General features: G+C 43.9%; 1 protein-coding gene across 2 annotated transcripts; it reads right to left on the bottom strand.

Moving 5' to 3' along the window:
- Positions 1 to 663: 663 nt before the first annotated feature.
- On the bottom strand, positions 664 to 4,573 carry stc1 (stanniocalcin 1). 2 transcript variants are annotated; one of them, XM_077715147.1, is made up of 4 exons: positions 4,086 to 4,573; positions 2,706 to 2,848; positions 1,944 to 2,155; positions 664 to 1,262 (listed from the first exon to the last, which is right to left on the bottom strand). In XM_077715147.1, the coding sequence occupies exons 1-4, from the start codon at positions 4,234 to 4,236 to the stop codon at positions 935 to 937; spliced, it is 834 nt and encodes a 277-aa protein (XP_077571273.1). In that variant the 5' UTR covers positions 4,237 to 4,573; the 3' UTR covers positions 664 to 934. The 2 variants fall into 2 exon arrangements, with proteins under 2 accessions (XP_077571273.1, XP_077571274.1); XM_077715148.1 differs by having other exon boundaries at positions 2,706 to 2,845.
- Between the last annotated feature and the right edge of the window lie 16,458 nt (positions 4,574 to 21,031).

The following is a 21,031-nucleotide window of genomic DNA, read 5'->3' as shown; positions in this document are numbered from 1 at the left end:
TGTCGTTCCAAGAAGGCTTTTTTTGTTTTTTTCGTCTCAACAGTCGTGCGCATCGGAATGATTTGACGGACACATTTGGCCTGACGACCTTCGCGATGATGATGATGATGATGATGATGATGATGATGATGAGCAAAACGATACACTACTGATACACACGGCTACATTTGTTATCGGAAAACAAACTTTGCTATTTTGGTATTTTGTCGAAAGCGTTCAGGGCGGTTTTGTCTTGTTTTGTTGTTGGGGGGGGTGTTGTTGTTTTTGGGGGGTGGGGATCTAGGGGGGTCAGCTTAAGGCAGGGGTGTCAAACTGTGGGCTGGACATGTTTGTTTTGGGCCAAAAAGTTGACTTAGTGGGTCAGTCAAAATGGATTGGACGTCTTACTACCGTATCTTTTTCTGACCGTATTTTCTGGACTATAAGTTGCTCCTTTTCCTGGTTTACTTGGGGCTATTTTGCCATTATGTATATATTTTAAGATAAGACATTTCAAATAATAAGAGTAGGAGTAGTTCCTGGTTTACTTGGGGCTATTTTGCCATTATGTATATATTTTTTGAATGCCCACCTGTTTTTGATTAGTTTAAAATAAATATGTCACATTAACAGGTGCGTACTTTGTCTGCAGTTCACTATTTTGCAAGTACTTTAACGTATAATGTTGTGTAACTTTGTTTTACTTTTAATTTACTCCCCTTTCATTGCGCATTCTTTGGCTAGTACGACTTATACTCCAGTGTGACATAGAGTTTGAAAAATACAGTACTTTTTTTGTAATGCTTGGCATGAAGACGTATTTGGAGATGACAGAGATGAATATCCAAAATGGCCGCGGAATGGGATATACGACGTAACGCCAATCCGATTTGTTTGCGGAGGAACTGGTGTATGGGGACGGGGGCGGGGCTCGCGGACTCGCAGTGCAAACAAGTTAGGAGGCGTCGCCGGCTGAGCGCTTTTTACCAAAATGGCCGCCAGCGTCTCTGTTTCGCAGATTGGGTTGCATCTTGAGCACGTGAGCGCCCACCGACCAGCGCCAGCCGCCACGGGCTCCCCCGGCTCCGGTCGGGGAGGCGGCAATGACGGCGGCGGCGGCGGCCGAGCCGGCCGTGGCCACGGCGGCGGCGCAGGGCTTGTTCTGCAGGAGTTGGACCAGCATGGTCATCTCCGGGCCCATCCGAGACACCACGCTGGCCCGGACGCGTTCCACCGTGTCCTCGTCGCAGTCCATCAGGCTCCGCAGAAGCCTCCCGTAAAACCTGAGGCGCCGCAAAGAAAGGGAATGAGCGGCCATTTTTCATTTTTCCCAGGCCGCGCGGAGCAGATGGTAACCCCGACGTGCAAGTGAGCCATCTGCTCCGCCACGTAAATCCAGGTCAAAGGGGCATCCGGTGTGCACGCCGTATTTATTTCTTGCCGCGCTTTATGCTACTTTTGCGTCGAGGGGCGCCAAGTAGGGCACATAACCAAGTGGGTCCGATAAGTAGTCGTGGTTGTTGATATAACGACCGTCTTCGGCAAAAAAAGGGCAAAAACATTGGAAAAATGTCCTAATTGATTGTGCGCTGATAAATAAGGGTGTTGCAAACAAGATACAGTAATCCCTCAATTATCGCATATTCACTTATTGCGAATTTACTACTATATTAATATACAGTTCATAAAAATGTAAAAATCCTAGGCGTAAGCCACTCTTAACGTGTGTTTTGGGTGAAAAAAAATTTGAGGGTGCCCTACCACTCCAGTCCACTAGTGGGCGGTGTCTAAAGACTGAAATGTGCTGAAAGCTGAGCATGTTGACCAACTTTAAGAGAATCCAAAGTGAAACGCTTAGTTTAAATGCGCAAAACAAAATTTGTAGTATTTTTGCATAGTTCTGACTTGAAAAAGTTTATTTTTTGTTGCCTTTGACCATAAATAATGATGGATGGGTGACTGACCTATTGGGGAAGTGGCTGGGCAGCTGTGCCACTTCTCCGATAGCGTCGGGATTGGTCCGGGCCACGGTGCAGATATCCAGCTTGCTGTAGCACTCCTCCTGGACTTCGAATATCATTCTTTGGAATGTGGAGCAGCGGCGGATGGTGGGGAACATCTTGGTGGTGATGCCGTTGGCAATGCACTTAAGGCTCTCTTTCACAAACGCTTTTCCCTGAACGACAACCGCAAACAATCAATCTCCCGTCCAGTTCCTTAACTGTTTTTCGCTAGGCGCATTTTTGGATTCGGCAGGTGAACGTACCGTATTCATTCGAGTATAATTTTGTACCCAAAAACTGAAGCAATGTGGTGTCATGGCGTTTTGGTGTGATGGCGTTTTGACGTCATAGCGTTTTGGCATCATGGTGTCATGGCATCGTTATGGCGTCATGGCGTTTTGGCGTCTTGGCATCATGGCGTCATGGCGGAATGGTATCGTTATGGCGTCATGGCATTATGGTATCATGGTGTCATGGCGTCATGGCATTATGGTATCATGGTGTCATGGCGTCATGGCGTCATGACGTCATGGCATCGTTATAGCGTCATGGCATTATGGCGTCATGGTGTGCAGTTCCGTGCGGCTTATACGCGAGTGAATACGGTACGTTGGTTAAGACAGAATAAGCCAAAACGTTCCTCCCACCGGCAAAGCGCGATTTCCAGTAAGAGCCGGTAGTGGTATCGGAAAACGTAGACGTATGGCGAGCGTGTACGCGTACCTGAGTGTCAAATTTAGCAGCGCTGTACAGGAAGGACTTGCAGATGTCGTGCATGCCATCTGTGTCGCACGTGGAGTTTTCCAGGCAGGCAAAGGCCCCGCAGCCAACTTGCAGGGCGCCGTTCAGACAGCGGGCCACATCTGCTAAGGGCACACACAGCGTGACCGTCACCACCGACATCCGACCCAAAGAAAAAAAGCAACCATTCCATCCGTCCTAGTGGAGCTTTTCGGCACAAAATAGCCAAAACTTTCCTGAGAGTCGTTGGCGTGCCTGTCCGCAAAAATCGAATGTTTCACCGCCGCCGCCGCCGGCCGGCCGCTGTCTTCAATTATTTTTTGCCCCAACTGGTAATTGCGTAGCTACATTTTAGGACGGCGACCACTTCAATATTGACTGACTAGAGAGCGGGCAGACGCCACAGTCCGGGCAAATGTGGACCGTGGCGTAATGTTAATAAGTACTGGCGGACTCATTTGGAAGCCAATTGGACTTTGGGATGTCAAAGAATTTCAAGTTGGAAGAGTTTGGGCTTTTAATTGATACGACATACTGCTGTCATGGCGACAAAAAAATGTCTGCCTGGTAGTTGTGTGTCGGAAATCTCAAAATGGATCTCCAAGGCCTTGGTTTTGTCTCAAGTGGCCAAAATCTGGCAGACTTGGACAGGATGGACATGTCAACTTTCTCATTTTTAACAACAAATATATCCAGTATTTGTGTAAGTAGCATTCTAGCGCCTTGCTACAATGTTAACAAAAGAACAACAATATTCCGTTAAGGAAATTTTGGAGCTCAAGACAATGTTCTGGGTTCGAATCTCTCCTTTCTGCGCGTACTTTCTATGCTATACTTGGTTTTCTTCCGCTAGCAAGAGAGCTGTAAATATGAAAAAAGCTTGTTTGCCATTTTGACGCTATTGTTCACCACTCCAAAGTTTCATTATATTTTTATACATCGCTGTCCCTGATTTCATGCTCCAGCGGACCATTAAATAGCCCACCAACCTCTATTTGCCCACCCCCTTCCACCAATTAGCGCACATTCATCCTCAACGTGCACGTTTCTATCATTTTCAGCGCACAGCATTTAGCGCTAGCGACAATTCTGACAAAATGGATCGATTTTAGCCGGCAACAGATGATCGATCGATCAATTGATGGATGGATCGATCATCTGTTGCCGGCTAAAAAAAAAATGCCCTAACAATCCAATGCACAAAGCTCCTTCCGCAAATAAACGGATGCACAGGCCAAAAAAAAATCATATCATCATGAGTAGAGATGAATTGCACGCACGCACGCACGCACGCACAATCTCGCGCAAAAAAAGCGTCAGATGCGCTTTGCATGCTTGTGTGTGTGTGTGTGTGCTACTTACTGGGGCTGTTGGTCGAGAAGCGTGCTCTCCTGGACGAGGACGACTCGTTGTGATCCGGCTCGTATGCGGACGCCGGCGAGGACGCGAACGCAGACGCGGACGCGGAGAGCAGCGCCAGGAGGGGGAAAAAAAGTCCTGTCCTCGGAGGCATCGTCCTCTTCCTCGCCGCGAATGGCACGCGAGTGACGGCGAAGACACGGACGGCCCACCGCGTCCGATTTCGGCAACAAACGGATAAAAAGAGAGAGGAAAAAAGAAAAGAAAACGGAAGATGGGGAGGGGGGAGCCGGTAACCCGGAGCCGGGAGTCAGGAGCCGGGAAGGGGATGGAAGGGGGATCGGGGAGGGATGCCGGCTTCTTCTCTCTCACATAAGATAAGACCACGGTTAGTCCTCGTCTCTCTCTCTCTCTCTATCTCTATTTCTCTCTCTTCCACTCTCTCTCTTTCTCTTTTTCTCTCTCTTTCTTTCCTCGCCTCGCCGCGCCGGCGCCGCCGATGCTCGTTCGGATCTTTCAGACCTGCTGGGGTTTATATAGGAGCGCCGAGCGCCACGGGATGGACGCCTGCGCCAATGGCGAGGCTTCCTGCCTCCCTGCCTTCGAGGACTGGCTGCCTACTAATTGGAGAAAAAAAGAAAAAGACATTATAGCGCCGAGAAATGATGTATACTACGACTATTAGATTCACCTTTAGATGGCGAAAAGAGTCAGTCATTGTTCAATGTGCTGTATACTGGATACAAACATGCGTGGGTCACGTAAAGGGGTCAAAGGGTGAAGGAAGGGAGGGTGATGGAGTCGAGTTTTACACATTTTGGGGAAATAGACGACCAATTTGGAGTCTTCACGCTCCCTGCCATGTTCCATAAAAAAATAAAATGGCCGTCACTTCTTGTTAATTGGCTTCTGCAAAAGGAGGAATGTCTTTTGATTAATGTTTGTGAGCCAGGCAGCCATTTTTATTAAATTGATGTCGTTTACCCTCTGGGACCCATCTGAGTTTGACACCCGCCCCCCAGTTGACCTTGTTTCTCGGCAGAAGTCATTATTTTTTCACAGTTTTTAAGGTTATTTTGTCATTTTTCCCTGTTTTAAAGGTTATTTTGTCCTTATTTTTCCCAGTCTTTACATTTATTTTGTCGTTATTTTTCCCTTTAAAGGCTGAAATGATACACCGGCACGTCCCCGTCACACAAGAATGGAGAAGTGATGAGAAATGTTCTTCCCAAACGGACCGTGGAAAAAAGTGAAGCCGGAGGGAACTTTGTTTTCCGTCTCCGACTTTGGAGCGAAGCCAGGTGAAGAAGAGCCAGCGCCCTCGGGGAACTCTTTGGTCCGGAGAAAATGGATGGGAAGGGATTCACCTCGGTTTGACTGGCCCGGAGAAGTTGAGCCAAGTTCACGGATCGGCAAAGCGGAGGGAGGCCACGTGGGCGGATCCCTTGGATTTGCGTGGAGGTTCCGCGGGTGCGCTCCTATCGAGATCAAGCGGGGAAAGGATAGCCAGGAATTTGCATGGGAGAAGGTCCACCCCAAAGATGAAGCTGGGGTAAGTGGCTTTTCATATTACGGGGAAAATATCAAGTCTACAGGACAGGCCTGGGAGTAGTGTTGGCTTTTTAACATGTTATTTTTCATTTGAGATGACTTTGACGTGGGGAGTTGGAATCTGACTCTGTTTAGAATAGGGATGTCCAACTCAATTTGCATGGCGGAACACTTTAATATCGGCCTAAAAAGTTAGCTTACTTGCCGAATGTTGATTCGCCGGCCCGTTTAAGTGGATTGGACATCCATTATTGTCAATATGAGTGCGCTTTGCGCCATTTACTGGTCATTTTTTGGTATTTACTGGTCTTTTGGGGTATTTACTGTCATTTTTGGGGTATTTTCTTGTCATTTTTGGGTATTTACTGGTCATATTTGGGTATTTACTGCCATTTTGGGGTATTTACTGGTCATTTTGGGGTATTTACTGGTCATGTTTGGGTATTTACTGTCATTTTTGGGTATTTACTGGTTATTTTGGGGTATTTACTGGTAATTTGGGGGTATTTACTGCCATTTTGGGGGTATTTACTGGTCATTTTGGGGTATTTACTGGTTTTTGGTCAATTTTGAATTATTTTCAATAGTTTTTGATGGATGCCTCTTGTTTGTTTGTCTATCTTTGCTGATTTGGGGCCATTTCTGGCCCACGGGTCACCCCTTTCATACCCCTCCTTTAGACTCCTTGTAGATAACCGTATTTGTGTACAAAAAATCCATTTCATAACGACACTGCGCTAAGGTTATTAGCATTGTTGTATGTTAGCATGACGCTATTCCACTTTTTAGAACATTCCGTAACACATTTTGTTATAAAGCCGCTGTGAAATATAAGATAATGTGACCTCGGTTCGATTCCCGTTGCTAAAACTTGGACGAAAAAAACCTTTTATATTGCAAAAATAGCTGAATTTGAACATTTGCAGCAGGTGGCGTGCCTTGACATTTTTTGGATGCAAAAATTAAGTTGGGAAAGAACGGGACAGTATATAAATTTTGGAGTTAATAACATTTCACCACCATTTTTAAATGAGTACGACCTTGTCTGGGTTCTTTTCCCAGCCGGCCGGCCGGGCTGAGCTTCCCAAAAATGTCTGCTTTTCGGAACACCATAGTACATGAAAAATGTTCCCCCGTGTCTTTTTTTTTGTCCGGAATGTGTACGTGGCGGCGGCGTGCGATGAACGCGTGGAAACGTGTTTTGGAGCGAAGCGTGTTTTGGCCGCCCACCGTCAGTCAAGTCATGGAAGCAAGTTGTACGCGAAAAAGGTCACCCGAGATATTGTGTGCTTTCCATTTTTGCATAGTGATCTTTACTGGCTGGAGGTCAACTTTTACATACGGCGGCGGCGGCGGCGCCGGGCGTGTCACGCCACATTTGATTGTGACCCGGATTGTGAGCGATGAACTCATCGTCTTTCCGTCCATTTTTGAATGGCAGGACATTTTCTAGTCCAGGGTGAGAGAAACTAGGGATGGGGAGCCGTATATGGCTCTTTTGATGGCTGTTTTGAATTGAATTAAGTTCAATTGAATACTTTTATTGTCATTATTGGCTCGGGAGCCACATTTTGCTCCATCAATGGGTGTGTATGGCTCGGGAGCAACATATGGCTTTTTTTGGATGGTACATGTGGCTCTTTTGATAAGTGCATATGGCTCAGGAGCCACATTTAGCTATTTCGATGGGCGCATTGAATTGAATTGAATGTAACTGAATGCTTTTATTTTCATTATTGGCTCAGGGGCCACATGTGACTCTTCCAATGGGTGCATGAGGCTCTTTTGACAGGTGCATATGGCTCGGGAGCCAGATGTGGCTCTTTCGATGGCTGCATTGAATTGAATTGAATGCGTTTATTGTCATTATTGGCTCGGGAGGAACATTTTGTTCCATCAATGGCTGTGTATGGCTGGGGAGCCACATATGGCTTTTTCGATGGCTGGATTGAATTTAATGCAATGCATTTGAATACTTGTATTGTCATTTTTGGCTCAGCAGCCACATGTGGCTTTTTTGGATGGGTATATGTGGCTCTATTGATAGGTGCATATGGCTCATGAGCCACATCTGGCTCTTATTCCCAACGACTCTGCCCTATTCCCAACGAATGGGACAGTCGGTAGCACTAAAAAGCCATCACGGGCGCTTTAATTGGCGTGATATATTGCGCCAGGCGCCCAAGTCAAATAGTATTTTCTCACTGATTGGTGTCATAAAGCTAGCCAATTATTTATTTACAATGTCCACATTGTTGTTTTTAGCCCGTTTTTTTTTTTTGAAGGCGGCGCCACTAATTGAAGCCGCCCAAACGATGCCGGCTGTTGGAAAATCCAGTTTTTACGAGAGTGCACCTGCAATCTGGAATAAGCGCGCTGTCGTCTTTCAACCTGAGCTTTTAAATAAAATGTACTTTGGATTTTATCTCGGTACACAAAATAGTCCGCTTTGATAGCTTCGTAAAATAAAAATGCAAAGGAAAAACAGGGTAATGAGGCTTTCCAACCAATCAATTTATTTGTCAGACGCCAAATTGCGACGTGTTGCTAGGCAGGAATGGGCAAATTTACCTAACAAAAACAAATTAAGCTGTTTTTTGTGGAAAAAACGGCCATTTATGGGGAAGGACTGGCAGTTTTGTAACAAAAGGAGTTTAATCAATTCTAACTGGCAACAAACGTGTACATTTTATTTGTATTTGTTGTTGAATCATGTATATCATTTTGTAAAATCTAAAAATATATATAAAAAAACCTAAAATGAACATTATTTTAGATCTATAAAAAACGGAATATTCAGGGCTTTTCATCCTTTTAAATCAATAATTGTCATTTAATTAATACATTTTTATTGTATTTTTAGTTCAAAAATCATTTAGTAAAATCAAAAAATCTATAAAAAAAAAACTAAAATAAACATTGTTTTAGATCTATAAAAACTGGAATATTCGGGGCTTTTAATCCAGTTCATTTAATCCATTTACAAAAAAAAATCTAAATATTCTATCTAAAATGTTCCAGACCACATAAAACGTTAAATCCTAGTCTGACAACCTTGTTAAATTAATTATAGGACAGTGTAGTTTTGCTTCGTTATGTCAGTGGTGTTCAATAAGTTTTTATTTTTTTATTTGTTATGTTTAAAGCAAGTGTTGTTGGGCAGATGTCCAAAATGTTAAAAAGCGTTGGCATTCCTGGACGTGCATCCGCCATGACACAGAACAATGGCTACGTTTATTAGCAGTTAATATTCGGGTCAAGGTTGGGTTACCTTTCCTATTTTTTTTTTCTTCTTATTGACGTAATCCAACAATATTCTGCATTTTCTGTGTGTTTGATATAATTTTCCAGCCGAGCTTCTTCTCGGTCCGTTTATTTCTGCGTTAGCACGCGGCGGTGGCGGCGGCGGCTAGCCGGCGTTACCTTGGTGGGACCATCTGGTTCCAGTTCAGACCCATCTGGTTGCATCTCCAGAGCAGAGCAGAGCAGTGCAGTGCAGTGCAGGCATCTCAGGAATACGTGTTGGAGGGGCGCCCACATCCGTCCGTCCGTTCACACGAGTTTTTCTCCGTGGCTTTTCTTTCGCTGTCCCGGAGACGCAACTTTTTGCCGGATCATTTCAGGTCAACCACCAATTGCTAACGTGTCCATTTCAAATAGTCTTTCTTTTTTTTCTATGCAGTGGCCCAGCGGCCAGGTGGATTAGCGTGTCGGCCTCGCAGTTCTATGGTCCTGGGTTCGATCCCGAGTGGAGTTTGCATGTTGGCTTATGTGGGTTTTCTCTGGGGTTTTGTCCCACATCTCAAAAACATGCTAGCTAGGCTAATTTTATGCTAAGTTGCCCCTAACTGTGAGTGATTATGATTTGTCTTGTCGTGTCCTGCCATTGGCTGGTCACCAATTCAGCTTGGATAGGCTTCAGCACCCCCGTTGTACATTCTGAGGAGAAAATTAATGAATGAATGCAAGTTTAGACTCATATTTATGATGATAATTTAAAACTACAATTGCTCTTTTTGCGTTAAGCAAAATAAAAACTACAATTAATAGGAATAAGCTATTTTTTTAAAACTGTGTTCACAAAAGTAAATGAAAAAGTATGATATCCGTACATCACCAAGGTTAGTTTAGGTATTTTTGAAAATGTCTGTCCCCTACAAATAACCCAAAAAGCAATAAAATCTCAACTGAAACTGAGACAAAAATAGCCCGGCGTTTGACGTAAAAGGAGTTTTAATGATTTTTATTTCTACTTGTTGAGATTGTCGCAATTCAATGGGTTGGAGTCATTGCAAATTCCAGCGTGGAGAGCCGGCTTTTATGTGGAAAATGCCAGCTTGCGTGGATGTCTCACGGGGCAACACCGGGTGGCCACCCCCATCGCTCGGTGCCCACTGACTTTGTTGGAGGTGAATATTTTCCATTAAGAAATTCATGAGCTTGTAAACAGCTCACGTCTTTCTGCAAATTGGACGCACGGACGCCTGCTTTTGTTTAATGTAATTCATTCAAAATAAAGGGAAAGATTAAAATTGAAATTATTTTTTTCATTGTAATTTAAAGGGGAAAAATCGAATATTTGACCTAACTGACAAAATTTTTAAAATTCCAAAACAATGAATATCCCAATATATGATACGTATTTACTTATATATCTATATACTTTTTAAAAAATGTTACAAAATTGTAAATGTGTCAATCTCAAACTCAATTGTGTCCCACAACATTGTATATTTTGGCCATTTGCTTAACATTTTCATAAATTGTACATTTAGCTAATATGCTAACCTGTTAGCTACGACCCTAGCTAAGGCTAATGACGCTTTTCAGAGACATTTTTCTCAAAAAAATGACCTAAAGTCAGTCAGTAAAGTCAATTCTTGCTCTCTGTTCTCCCTGGGCCTGTGTGGGTTTTCTCCGGGTACTCCGATTTCTTCCTACATCCCAAAAAACCCACATGCTATGCTAACTGTATGCAAAATTGTGTCTAACCAGGAGTGTTATTTGTCTTAATGTGCCCTGCAATCGGCTAGCAAGCCCCACCCACTGCCCACAGTGGGTCGGGATAGGCCCCAGCACCCCCACCATCTTCACAAGGACAAACTGTACAAAAAAAGTAAGGAATTTAGAACTTTTAGTCCATCTTCTGTAAATATCCCCTGAATTCTGTAGCGCTCCAACGTTATTAGCGCTTAATTTTAGCGAGAAATGTGACCTCGGGCCTCGCCAAATTGCGCCATTTTATCACCGTCGGGGGCGGGCAATCAGTTCTACGCCGATGTTTGCGTTTACGAGCACAGGTGCCCGTTCACGGCGTAGATGACTCAGCGCCAAGTGCGGCATGCGTTTGTCACGTTTTTAAAGGGGCCACTACCATTTTTTTATCTACGTTTACGACCCCCACGTTTGCGAAACGTCCGTCCGTGGGTGACTGTCCCTCGGCGGGCTTCTCGGCGATGACCAGGCGGTCCGAACGCGGTCATTAGCCGTCCCACTGAATACTTGTTTCAGTTTAAAAGGCAGTAATTGGGTGCAAAAGTCTGGCAATGATTGGGTTTTTTTTGCCAAAGGTTTTTCGAGTTAACCTTCCTGGAAAGCGTGGCCTGTTCTTTTGAATGCCAGCCCCGCTGTGATTGGTCGTACGCCGTCGTGTGCACTTCATTTCAATGCTCTGGAAAGGATTAAGATAAAGATGGGTGTTGAAAATGCTCCGTGGCAGTGGTGCTAAATGCGAGGATTGCAGCAGACGTTAGCTTTTGGACATATCTATTCCCTCACTTTAAAAAGTTGACAAACTTTATTAAAACAGACAGATATGACATGCAAAATTTGCTATACAACCCGAAACGTCTCACTAAATTGTATAATGCAATTTCTTCTATTTTTCTGAAGACAAAGCTAAGCTGTATGTTGATAAACGAACAAAATGAGCCGTCAAAATGATTCATTCTACCCACATATTTTTGAAGAAATATCGAGAACCATTGGCGCTTACTTTGAGGAATGTTGAATAACCATGAATGTACAATTCGAATTTATTTATAGTTGCGTTTTTATGTTTGTGCAAAATTCCAGTGAACTGCTTTAAAATACGAATTGAAGCAGAATTGCGGCGCACGTTTGTAGTGTCCAAGATCAACGTGTCACTTGTAGAGTAGCGCTCACAATTTGTTTATGTCAGTTCCATCCAGAAAAAGTCCACAGAGAGTCTGATGATCGTTAAAAAAGCCACATCAAATCAATTAAAAGTCAAATTAAAGTAAAGTTAGTCCAAATGCATTGAATGATTTTAATTGGACTTTTACCCATTTTGGTACGGACGATGATTGAATGAAGTCATATTAAGAGCGGAAAAAAGTCATAAAAGGCCTAAATTAATGTCATTCTAGTTTAAGATTGGGTAGTCTGGTAGTTGATTGAGGTTCGCAATGGATCATTTAAAGTGGACTTGTTCCTATTTTGGAAGCCTAAAAATTTCCAAATTTTGCAATGGCGGTCCATTTCCCGTCCCAGCCCGACCCGAGGTGATCCCCCCCCCCCCCTCCCCCCAGCTGGTAGTCCGCGTCAAACTAAAAGAGTGCAAAGTGTGCCGTGAAGTCTGCCATTCCAAATATTTAAGAGCTATTCTTCGTGTGTGTGTGAAAGGGGAAGCCGGACGAGCACTTTCCTGTTCACTTGACCTGACTTCCCCTCCCTCCGCGCCCGTTGCCACAAGCGTCTTGTTTATCCGCTGTTTTTTCCTCTGCGTGACGCTCCAGGATTCGGACGATCCGGCAGGAACGGCTCACTTCGCTCGCTCTACCTGAAGCGTACCATGAGTTCATGTGTTTAGAAGAAGAAAAAAATAAATAAATGTTGCCTTCCGATTGGCCATCCGGGAATCCGGCACACACGTTTTTGAGTTTTGCGTCTTTCCCCAACGGATTCCAACGCTTTTCTTCCCGCTTTCCAAAAAACAGGTCATTAGGCTCATTAAAAATCTGCCGTCTAAATAATGGCGTCTTTAGCTCGGTTCATCCGGAGGTTGAATGAAATATTCTGCTAACATTTTTTAGATGGCTTTTGTATGGCCTCATATCTGTCAAAATGGTTTAAGTTCATTTTTAGTTATCTTTAATATCATATCAAACAATACAAAGACATATCGGGGACAAACAATAGCTGTAACAATCCTCAAATCGGACATAAAATCACATTAATATCAATTTATTTCTGAAACGTCATTCATTTTTACCAGAAATGTATTTTATATTTGATGTTTGAATCACACGTGGTCTTTAAATTTAAAAAAGGTCATCTTAAAATGATCTTGAGGACCAAGAAAAATAATAGTGAATCAATGTAATTTAGTTCAATTTCCGCTAAGAAACATCGCCCTCTGTTGTCCGTTCACAACTACTACATGCCAGGACACGGCGGTTAACTGCTGCTTACTAGTGAACGTGAGTGGAAGTGCAGCCACTAAATACGCTCGTGTAAAGATCAAATCTGACCAATTTTTGATGCGTTTTGCGATATATTCAAGAATTATTGTCGATTAAAAATAGCTTGCCATTAAATTTAACATGCGCCAGGGGTGCCGGATCCTATCCCAGCCTTAGAGCACGTTGTCTTTATCTGGGTCCTTCGTCGCTTCCAGGAAAAGCACAATGAGTTATTTGTGGGAAATGGCCGTCAAGTTTGTGACTCAACATGAATAAGGAAAGTGGAAGTGCTACAAAGGAAAGGGCAACGGCGCTTTCCTCCGGCTTAGCGGCGCAAAACCTCTTTTTGACTCATACGTTTCTTTCCAAAGCCAGCGTGACTCCTCTAGGTTGCGTCACGTCGAGTTGGGGGGCCCCCCTCTCAACTCTCTCACCCAGAAAACGTAGCCGCTGCCATGCTACGTCGCTAACAAAAGGTTTCGGCTCAATCTAGGCCCGCTAATTAGCCAGGCGCTAATTTCGGGTATAATAACCTAGAAAAAAACAAAAACAAAAAAATATGTTTTTGCTCACAGGTCAAACGTCAACTCGATTTCACTTGGGCCATTTTAGATAAAATATTTAGATTTTTTTTTAATAAAAGGATTAAAAGAACTGGATTAAAAATCCAGATTATTCCATTTTTATACATCTAAAACGATGTGTATTTTAGCTTTTTTTTAAATATATTTTTAGATTTTACAAAATGATTTTTACTAAAAATAGAAAAATTGGATTAAAAAAATGACAATTATAGATTTAAAAGGGGGAAAATCAGGAAATTTAATATACACCTATATCTACCATTTTAATTTGATCCTAAAACAGAAAGTTGGCACTCTCGGACTTTCCCGGGTCACACAAAATGATGCGGCGTGCCAGATTTGGCCCGGGGGCCGCCACTTTGACACATCCGAAGAAGGTTCCCTACCCCTCAATTCAGGTTCACCTGATTCTTATGATTTAAGGCCCGATGTTGGCGCTGAATTTGACCGGGTTGCGGCATATGGACAGATTTTTTTGCTAACCGGCGGCGCGCGTCAAAATGCGATAGCGTCCGTTCTTTCCGAAATAGTCGAAGCGAGGCGAGGATTGTGTGGGTAGTGGACTAATTGAGCGTGGTGTAGAATCTGAAGCCGGGAGATAAGCACGCTATCAGTGACGGCAACGGCCAAATATGAGAAGGGATGAGAAGGGAACGGCGGCCACATGACACAGAGATGCTCCCGGCAGATTGTCCTCGAGCCGCACTCGGCTTTCGCAAACGCAGACTTTGATGTGAAGCGCTGAGGGGACGACGGGCATGTTTTTCACAAGAAGGATTGTGTCTTCTTTATTCAATCTTAAATGTTGGAATTCCCACAAGTCTTGTGATTTTATTCTCTGAATTCGGATTGTAATCTCTGAATCCAGATTTTAATTTCATAATTCGGATTTTAATGTCTAATTGTGATCTCTGGATTCGGATTGTTATCGCAAAAATCTGATTTTAATTTCAGAATTCGGATATTAATCTCCTATTTTAATCTCAGAATTCGGATTGCAATCTCAGAATTTGTATTTTAATCTCTGAAACGTATTTTAATCTCAGAGTTTGTATTTTAATCTCTGAATTCAGATTTTGATGTCTGATTTTAATCTCAGACTTTGTATTTGAATCTCAGAATTTGGATTTTAATCTCACAATTCGGATTTTGATGTCAGAATTCGAATTTTAATCTCTGAATTTGTATTTTAATCTCTGAGTTCCTATTTTAATCTCTGAATTCAGATTTGACTCGCAGATTTGTGACTTTATTCTCAGGATTATTCTGAATTGATTCCCTTCACCATTTGTAGTCTTCGGAGAAGTCTTTTGACTTTCTTCCCAGAATTGTGAGGCAAAAGCCAGAATGTTTACCCGCGTTTTGCTTTTTCATCCGCGTTTGCCTTAATCCCTTTTAGTAATGGCTTCATCAATTATTCCCACCACAGGCGTGCTGCCACGTAAACAAACAATTGGAAACATTTCAGTTTGTCGTCGCGCTCACCAGCGTCCACGCTCGCGGGGGCGCTTGGGCTCCTTTGCGGCAGATTATGGGGATAACAAACGTAGCGCTCGCTGGTGAGGCACCCGCCACATCTTATTTACGACGAGAAGGCCGTAGAAAATCCCCGAAAATCTCCGACACATGGCAAGCGTTTGTCGAAATGGCGTCGAAGATTTAGATGCTTTGCCTCATTGGAAAAATGAGTTCATGTTGGAAGACGAGCAGCGAGCCGTCCGGGCGAGAGTCAACAAATATTTGCCGGGAAACTAAACGCTGGTGGCGGCCCAACGTGGAGGTCTCTTGGCTCCGCTCGACGCTTTTCCGCTGACATCCGTCCACGCCTCCAACGCGTTGGAACTCGGAAGAGAACCGTCGTCACGCTCCACATCAAATAGCGACATTTTTCTGACACACCCGTTAGCTCAATGTTAAGCACACTCGAGCGCTAACGGCCGTAAACGTTGGCCATACAACAATATTGGTGATAAAATCCAAAACATAGTTGCGAGCAGACCAACTATGTTCAAAAAACATTTTGATTCATATAAATCAAGCAAAGCATTCCAGCAAATTTATAATAATACCAATAATAACCCTAAAACAATTCTTAAAAGATTGCCTGTCAAACTCGGGGAAAAAAACATCAAATCGTAGCTCATTATGTTTCACCTGTATTGAATATTTGACTACATAATTGCGTACTATTCCAATATTTTTGAAATCTGTCATCATTTTCTCCCCATTTAAAGACTTTTAACCAGAACGCAGAAGAGAAATATGTATTTTGAGGCATTCCAACTTGATCTTCTGAACCCAACAACAACAAAAAGGATTTCCATTAGCGGTCATTATTTTTTAAATAGTTGACCTACCGCAAATTTGACAAGAAATAAGCACAAAAAAGATATAAAAATTGATAAACAAGATCTCTCTTATTGCTCATTCTCTTAGAGTGAAAATATAAAAGTCTGGACACCCGTAATCTCCGAATAATTGCGCTAAATCTGGCTACGGCTTTCATTCCCAGACTTTTTCATCGCGAGGCAAAATCCGGAACGCTCCGAGTTGGCTTTCCTGCTTCTCTTCAACTAATTTCATCCGTGAAAAAAAGACTATTATGTATTTGTGCGCCCGTGCTGGAAGGGGCTGTGAATAATAACAATGTGACCTTCCTCCATTTTGCAAAATGACCTGGCGCAAAATGTGCGGAGCTCCTTCATTTAAATGCGGTTGTCTTTGGCTTTAAAACGACGTGCTTTGGCAGGACAAACTGTAACTTTTATGAATTTGCTTCTTCGGGACCCGCCGTCTTGGGAATAAATTAAGGGGCGGCGGCCAAACGGGGGGGGGGGGGGGCAGTGCGTTTCAATTAGCTTCCGCCATTTACAAGAAGCTGTCCAACTGCTCTGGGGGAAAAATTTCGGCATTACATCGGAGCTACTTGTCGCTAGGGCGAATTTAGACTGGTCAATTAGCCTAGCATGTATAGTTTATGGATGTGGGAGTACCCGTACACAATCCACGCAGGCCTGGGGACGACATGAAAACTCCACATCCACTCTGGGATGGAACCTTTGACCCCAGAACTGTGAGGCCGACATTTTTTAGCTAGGTCTACAATGTCTTCTGTGTCTGTGGTTGCCACTGCAACCAAGAAACGTCCCAAATACCGGATGAAATAAAATTCTAATCTAATCTAACCACTCACACGCCTGATTAACAGATTTATATACAATAAAAATGAAGCCTATGAACTAAAAAAAGTGGCTAAAGTGGTTAGCGGAATGTGATGAGATCGCTATTGTATTTTAAAGTAAAGTAACATATGTCAAAGTTTGACAACTTTCCTTATTGATATGAACCAAAAGATACGATACGACCAAACGTCTGGCGACCAAACGTCCGGCGACCAAACGTCCAGCGACCAAACGTCCGGCGACCAAACGTCCGGCGACCAAACGTCTGGCGACCAAACGTCCGGCGACCAAATGTCCGGCGACCAAACGTCCGGCGACCAAATGTCCGGCGACCAAACGTCCGGCGACCAAACGTCCGGCGACCAAACGTCCGGCGACCAAACGTCCGGCGACCAAACGTCCGGCGACCAAACGTCCGGCGACCAAACGTCCGGCGCCCAAACGTCTTAGCACAGCAATCCACTGATTGCACTTCTCAGATACCAGATGTGTGGAAATGTTTCGTTTTTTTTAGAGTTTGGAACGAAAAAACGCACTTTGTGCGAAAGTTTGGTCACCCCTGGTCTCGATCTCAGCTGGAGTTGCAATGGAAGGTGCTTGGGAAGTTTGTTTGGCAGGCGATCTGGGCCGGTCTGGGCCGGTCTGGGCCGGGCCGGGCCGAGCCGGGCGCTCCGGATTTAGCCCGGCAGGAAGCGCAATGTTTTCAGTGGGAAGTTCTGCCGTGGCGGGATTTTCATTCCATCTCTCGGTCGCGGCGCTCGGGGAAGGAAGCCCCTCGTTCGCTTACGCAAGTAGCCAGGGGGGCGCTCTGGGGATTTCGCCAGTTTATCTCGGGTCGGCTCGGGCTCGGCCATGAGTGTGTATTTTAGAGAAACAAAATATTTTAAATAAGCTCAAATAAACATTAACCCTAACCCTTTCAAATCAATCATTGTCATTTTTAATCATTTTTTCTGTGTTTTTAGTTCAAAAATAATTTTGTAAAATCTAAGAATATATTTTAAAAAGCTAAAATAAACATTGTTTTAGAATAAAAATCTATAAAAAACAGAATATTCAGGGCTTTTAATCCAGTTCTTTTAATCAATTTAAAAAAAATCAAAATATTATGTCTAAAAATCTAATTGACGTTAATGCAGCCCACGAAGCAACCCGAGTGTGACAACCTTGGTACTATAGAGCGTTGCGTGAAAAATGTTCCAGAAGGCTGAAGTGGCTCTCCGGTTACCAAGGGAGCAAAAAAAAAAGGGAGGGGAAAAAAGGGCCTAGTATTCACGTGGGATGAGTGAAAGGCCCGGCCGCCCGGCCGGCCGGCCGGTGGCCATTTCATCTGCGGGCTATTATCTTGCGACAGCTACTATGTAATCTAGCCTGAGCTCATTGGCGTCTGCCTTATCGCTTGCGAGCGTGAAATACGCACACGCCACTCAGCCGGCTTCAAACTTACAGGCCACCAAAAAAAAATGAAAAAGAAAAATAATGCGCGTGGTCGTTTGGCCTTCTTAGATTCATGGCACCCTCTGTGACTAATTGGCTATTTTAACATTAGAAAAGTGAGCCTATTTGAACCACTGTAACGGCAAGTCTTCTTTTATATCCAACTATTCAATTTGCAGTGCTTCACTAGCTAGCTTAGCACGTCGTAGCCGGAGAAAACCCACACAAACGCCACACAGGGATTGAACCCCTGAGCTCAGAATGCTGAGGCAGTCACGCTAACGTTTTTAGCCGAGCTAGCATGTTTTTTGGGATGTGGGAAGAAAGTGGAGTACCCGGAGAAATCCCACACAACCTTGGGAAGAAAATGCAAAGTCCACACAGCGAGAATCCACCTAGAATCGAACCCTCGGCCCTAGAACTGCGATCCAAACGCGCTAACCGCTCACGGCTAACTGCTAAATGGCTAATATTTTTTTGGGGAACTGTATTGGGACTCCAACGTGGATGTTCTTTTGCCAGTGAGTCATATTTTGAAAAGCATTTTAAATTTTATAGAGCCTTTTTACCGCTAAGCAACATAACAACACAAGCCATTACGTGTGCCCGAAAATACGGAAATGGAATTTTAATGACAATGCCAGATAATGGCCGCCCGCAGCCGGATTTCGCCTGCCGTCAGCAACGGGAAACTCGCGCCGACACGTGACCAGGTGGGCGGGGCTTGCGTCATATTCCGCTGGCCGTTAAAAGAAAAAAATGGCCACTTTGCCGTCCCCGCGTCCGTCGTTGGCGCCGTTTTTTTCCGATTTCCGACGTCGGCGAGCGGGATGTCGCCGTGAAAAATGCATGGGATGTCTGTTGCCGGGGTATTGAGGTGAAAATCATCGATTGATTAATGTATTGCGTTGTGAGAGGCTTTTTTTGATTGGTGCATTGGAGCCATATAAAAATAAGCTTTCCCATAAACCCAAGCAAGAAGACTTATTCACTTAGTAGTAAAGTCTCGTAACTGTAATGGACAGGAAAACAGTGGTCGCAACATTTTGCATTTATCGGAGGGCGTTATTACAACCAGTAAAGTCCATCGTGGACTTTTTTTTTTGGCCCGCGTCAAAATATCTTTGGTGCGATTCCAAATGTTGCAATTAGCATCGTAGCATCATATTTGACCAAAAAGCTACACGGGTGCAAACATCCTTGAAATAGACCGTTTTGGTGCCAGTTACGGTGGTAGTGTCTTGACATACGAGTGCCCCGACATACAAGCGATTTGAGATAGGGGTAAAATTTTGGGAAAATATTTATCTTGAAATACGAGACAATTTTTGATATACGAGCGTACAGAGAGGGTGCTAATGAGAACATCATGGCCACTGTCTTTCTGGTCGCAAGTCCCTCGCGTAATGTCTGTACGAGCACTGGGCGGAGCCACATACGGCCCGTTAGGCTTTTTAATGCGGCCCGTCGACGTTGTCCAAATGATGTCTTTTTTTTCCCTCCCCAAGATGGCGCCGTCCTGCGGAATCCAGTGGCAGCTTTTCTGTCCACTCTTATTTGTTTTTGGTGTTTTACAGCGCCTCTATCTTTTTTTAATTGACTTTTTAATATTTCTTAATACATTCCTTTACTTACTTGACTTTGTACTTTATACTTTTGAGTTGAATGATGAGTGATGAGTATGTTAATACTTTAGTCCTTATTTTTCTGTTTATTTTTCACATGTACTGTTAACGGATGCACTTTTTTATTTGCATCGTATCTTGTGCTGACCATCGGGCAATTTTTTTAAAGTCAATATGGCCCCCCCCCTGGCCCCAAAAGTTTGCCCACCCCTGGCTTAACCTTTGAGTCAAAAGACGGTGACGCCCGGTTCTTTTCAGAGGGTGCTTGACTCACGATCCCGTCGTTGAACGGCCAGGAATGCTCCTTAATGTGCCAGGCAGGGGCGCTTCTAGCTCATTTTACACCCCGGGCAGATGAGACATGGCCCCCCTCACATATAAACATAAGAATATGCGATATGATTTGTTTTTCTGAAAGTACGCGGCCACGTCCGAGCACGTCCGGGGCCTTCCGTGGGTGTCGTCATCCTGCAGCCACCTTATCGGCTCCCACATGAAAGAAAAGAATAACTGTGGTTTTTGGACGGGTTTCAAGCCCCGCCTCCTCCTGTACCGGCCGGGCGGGTGTGTCATTTTCGGCGTGACCCGGATGGCATGATGTCACTTTTGTTTTCCTCCATTGTAGATATGACGCCGCTGGACGCCATCTGATTGCTAAAACGGTCCTTTTACAAAAAAATGGGGGGGGGGGGGGTGTCCATGAGTCACTAAGTGCTATTTTCAAAGGCTGAAAAGAAGAGGCAGATTAAATCGTAAAGTTTTGCGGCTCGCGTCTTTCTTTTACGAGTGGTTTTAGCAGCAGGAGAATACAACAAAGGCGTGTTCATAACATCCCAAAAAAAAAAAAAAAAAAAAAACAAAGATCCGCTTTCACTCGTACTCTCTTTCAACTCCAATCTAAAAAAAACAACAACAAAAAATTGGCAAAGCGTATTTTCCGGACTATAAGACTAAATTCTGGCCCTTGGGCCATAAGTTCCCTACCCTTGATTTAAGTGACATATTAAGTGACATTTTAAGTGACACTATACTATTACTATACTAATATTATTACAATATATTATTTTAACATATGTTTGTTCTTGGTTTGTGATCAATTAAAAAAGCGGCCCACTCAAAAAATACCACGCCAGTGCGAGACTATAC

Source organism: Stigmatopora nigra, chromosome 4 (assembly GCF_051989575.1).
Source record: "Stigmatopora nigra isolate UIUO_SnigA chromosome 4, RoL_Snig_1.1, whole genome shotgun sequence".
Lineage (NCBI taxonomy): Eukaryota > Metazoa > Chordata > Actinopteri > Syngnathiformes > Syngnathidae > Stigmatopora > Stigmatopora nigra.
Note: the sequence above shows the minus strand (reverse complement) of the source record. Positions and strands in the feature narration are given on the sequence as shown.

Bases quoted from the DNA above. Each gene is read 5' to 3' on its own strand.
- stc1 (XM_077715147.1), bottom strand. From the start codon at position 4,236: ATGCCTCCGAGGACAGGACTTTTTTTCCCCCTCCTGGCGCTGCTCTCC. The intron at 2,156-2,705 runs GTACGCGTACAC...GTTGTCGTTCAG, and splicing joins CTGCTAAATTTGACACTCAG to GGAAAAGCGTTTGTGAAAGA. The intron at 1,263-1,943 runs GTCAGTCACCCA...GCGGCGCCTCAG, and splicing joins CCCAGCCACTTCCCCAATAG to GTTTTACGGGAGGCTTCTGC.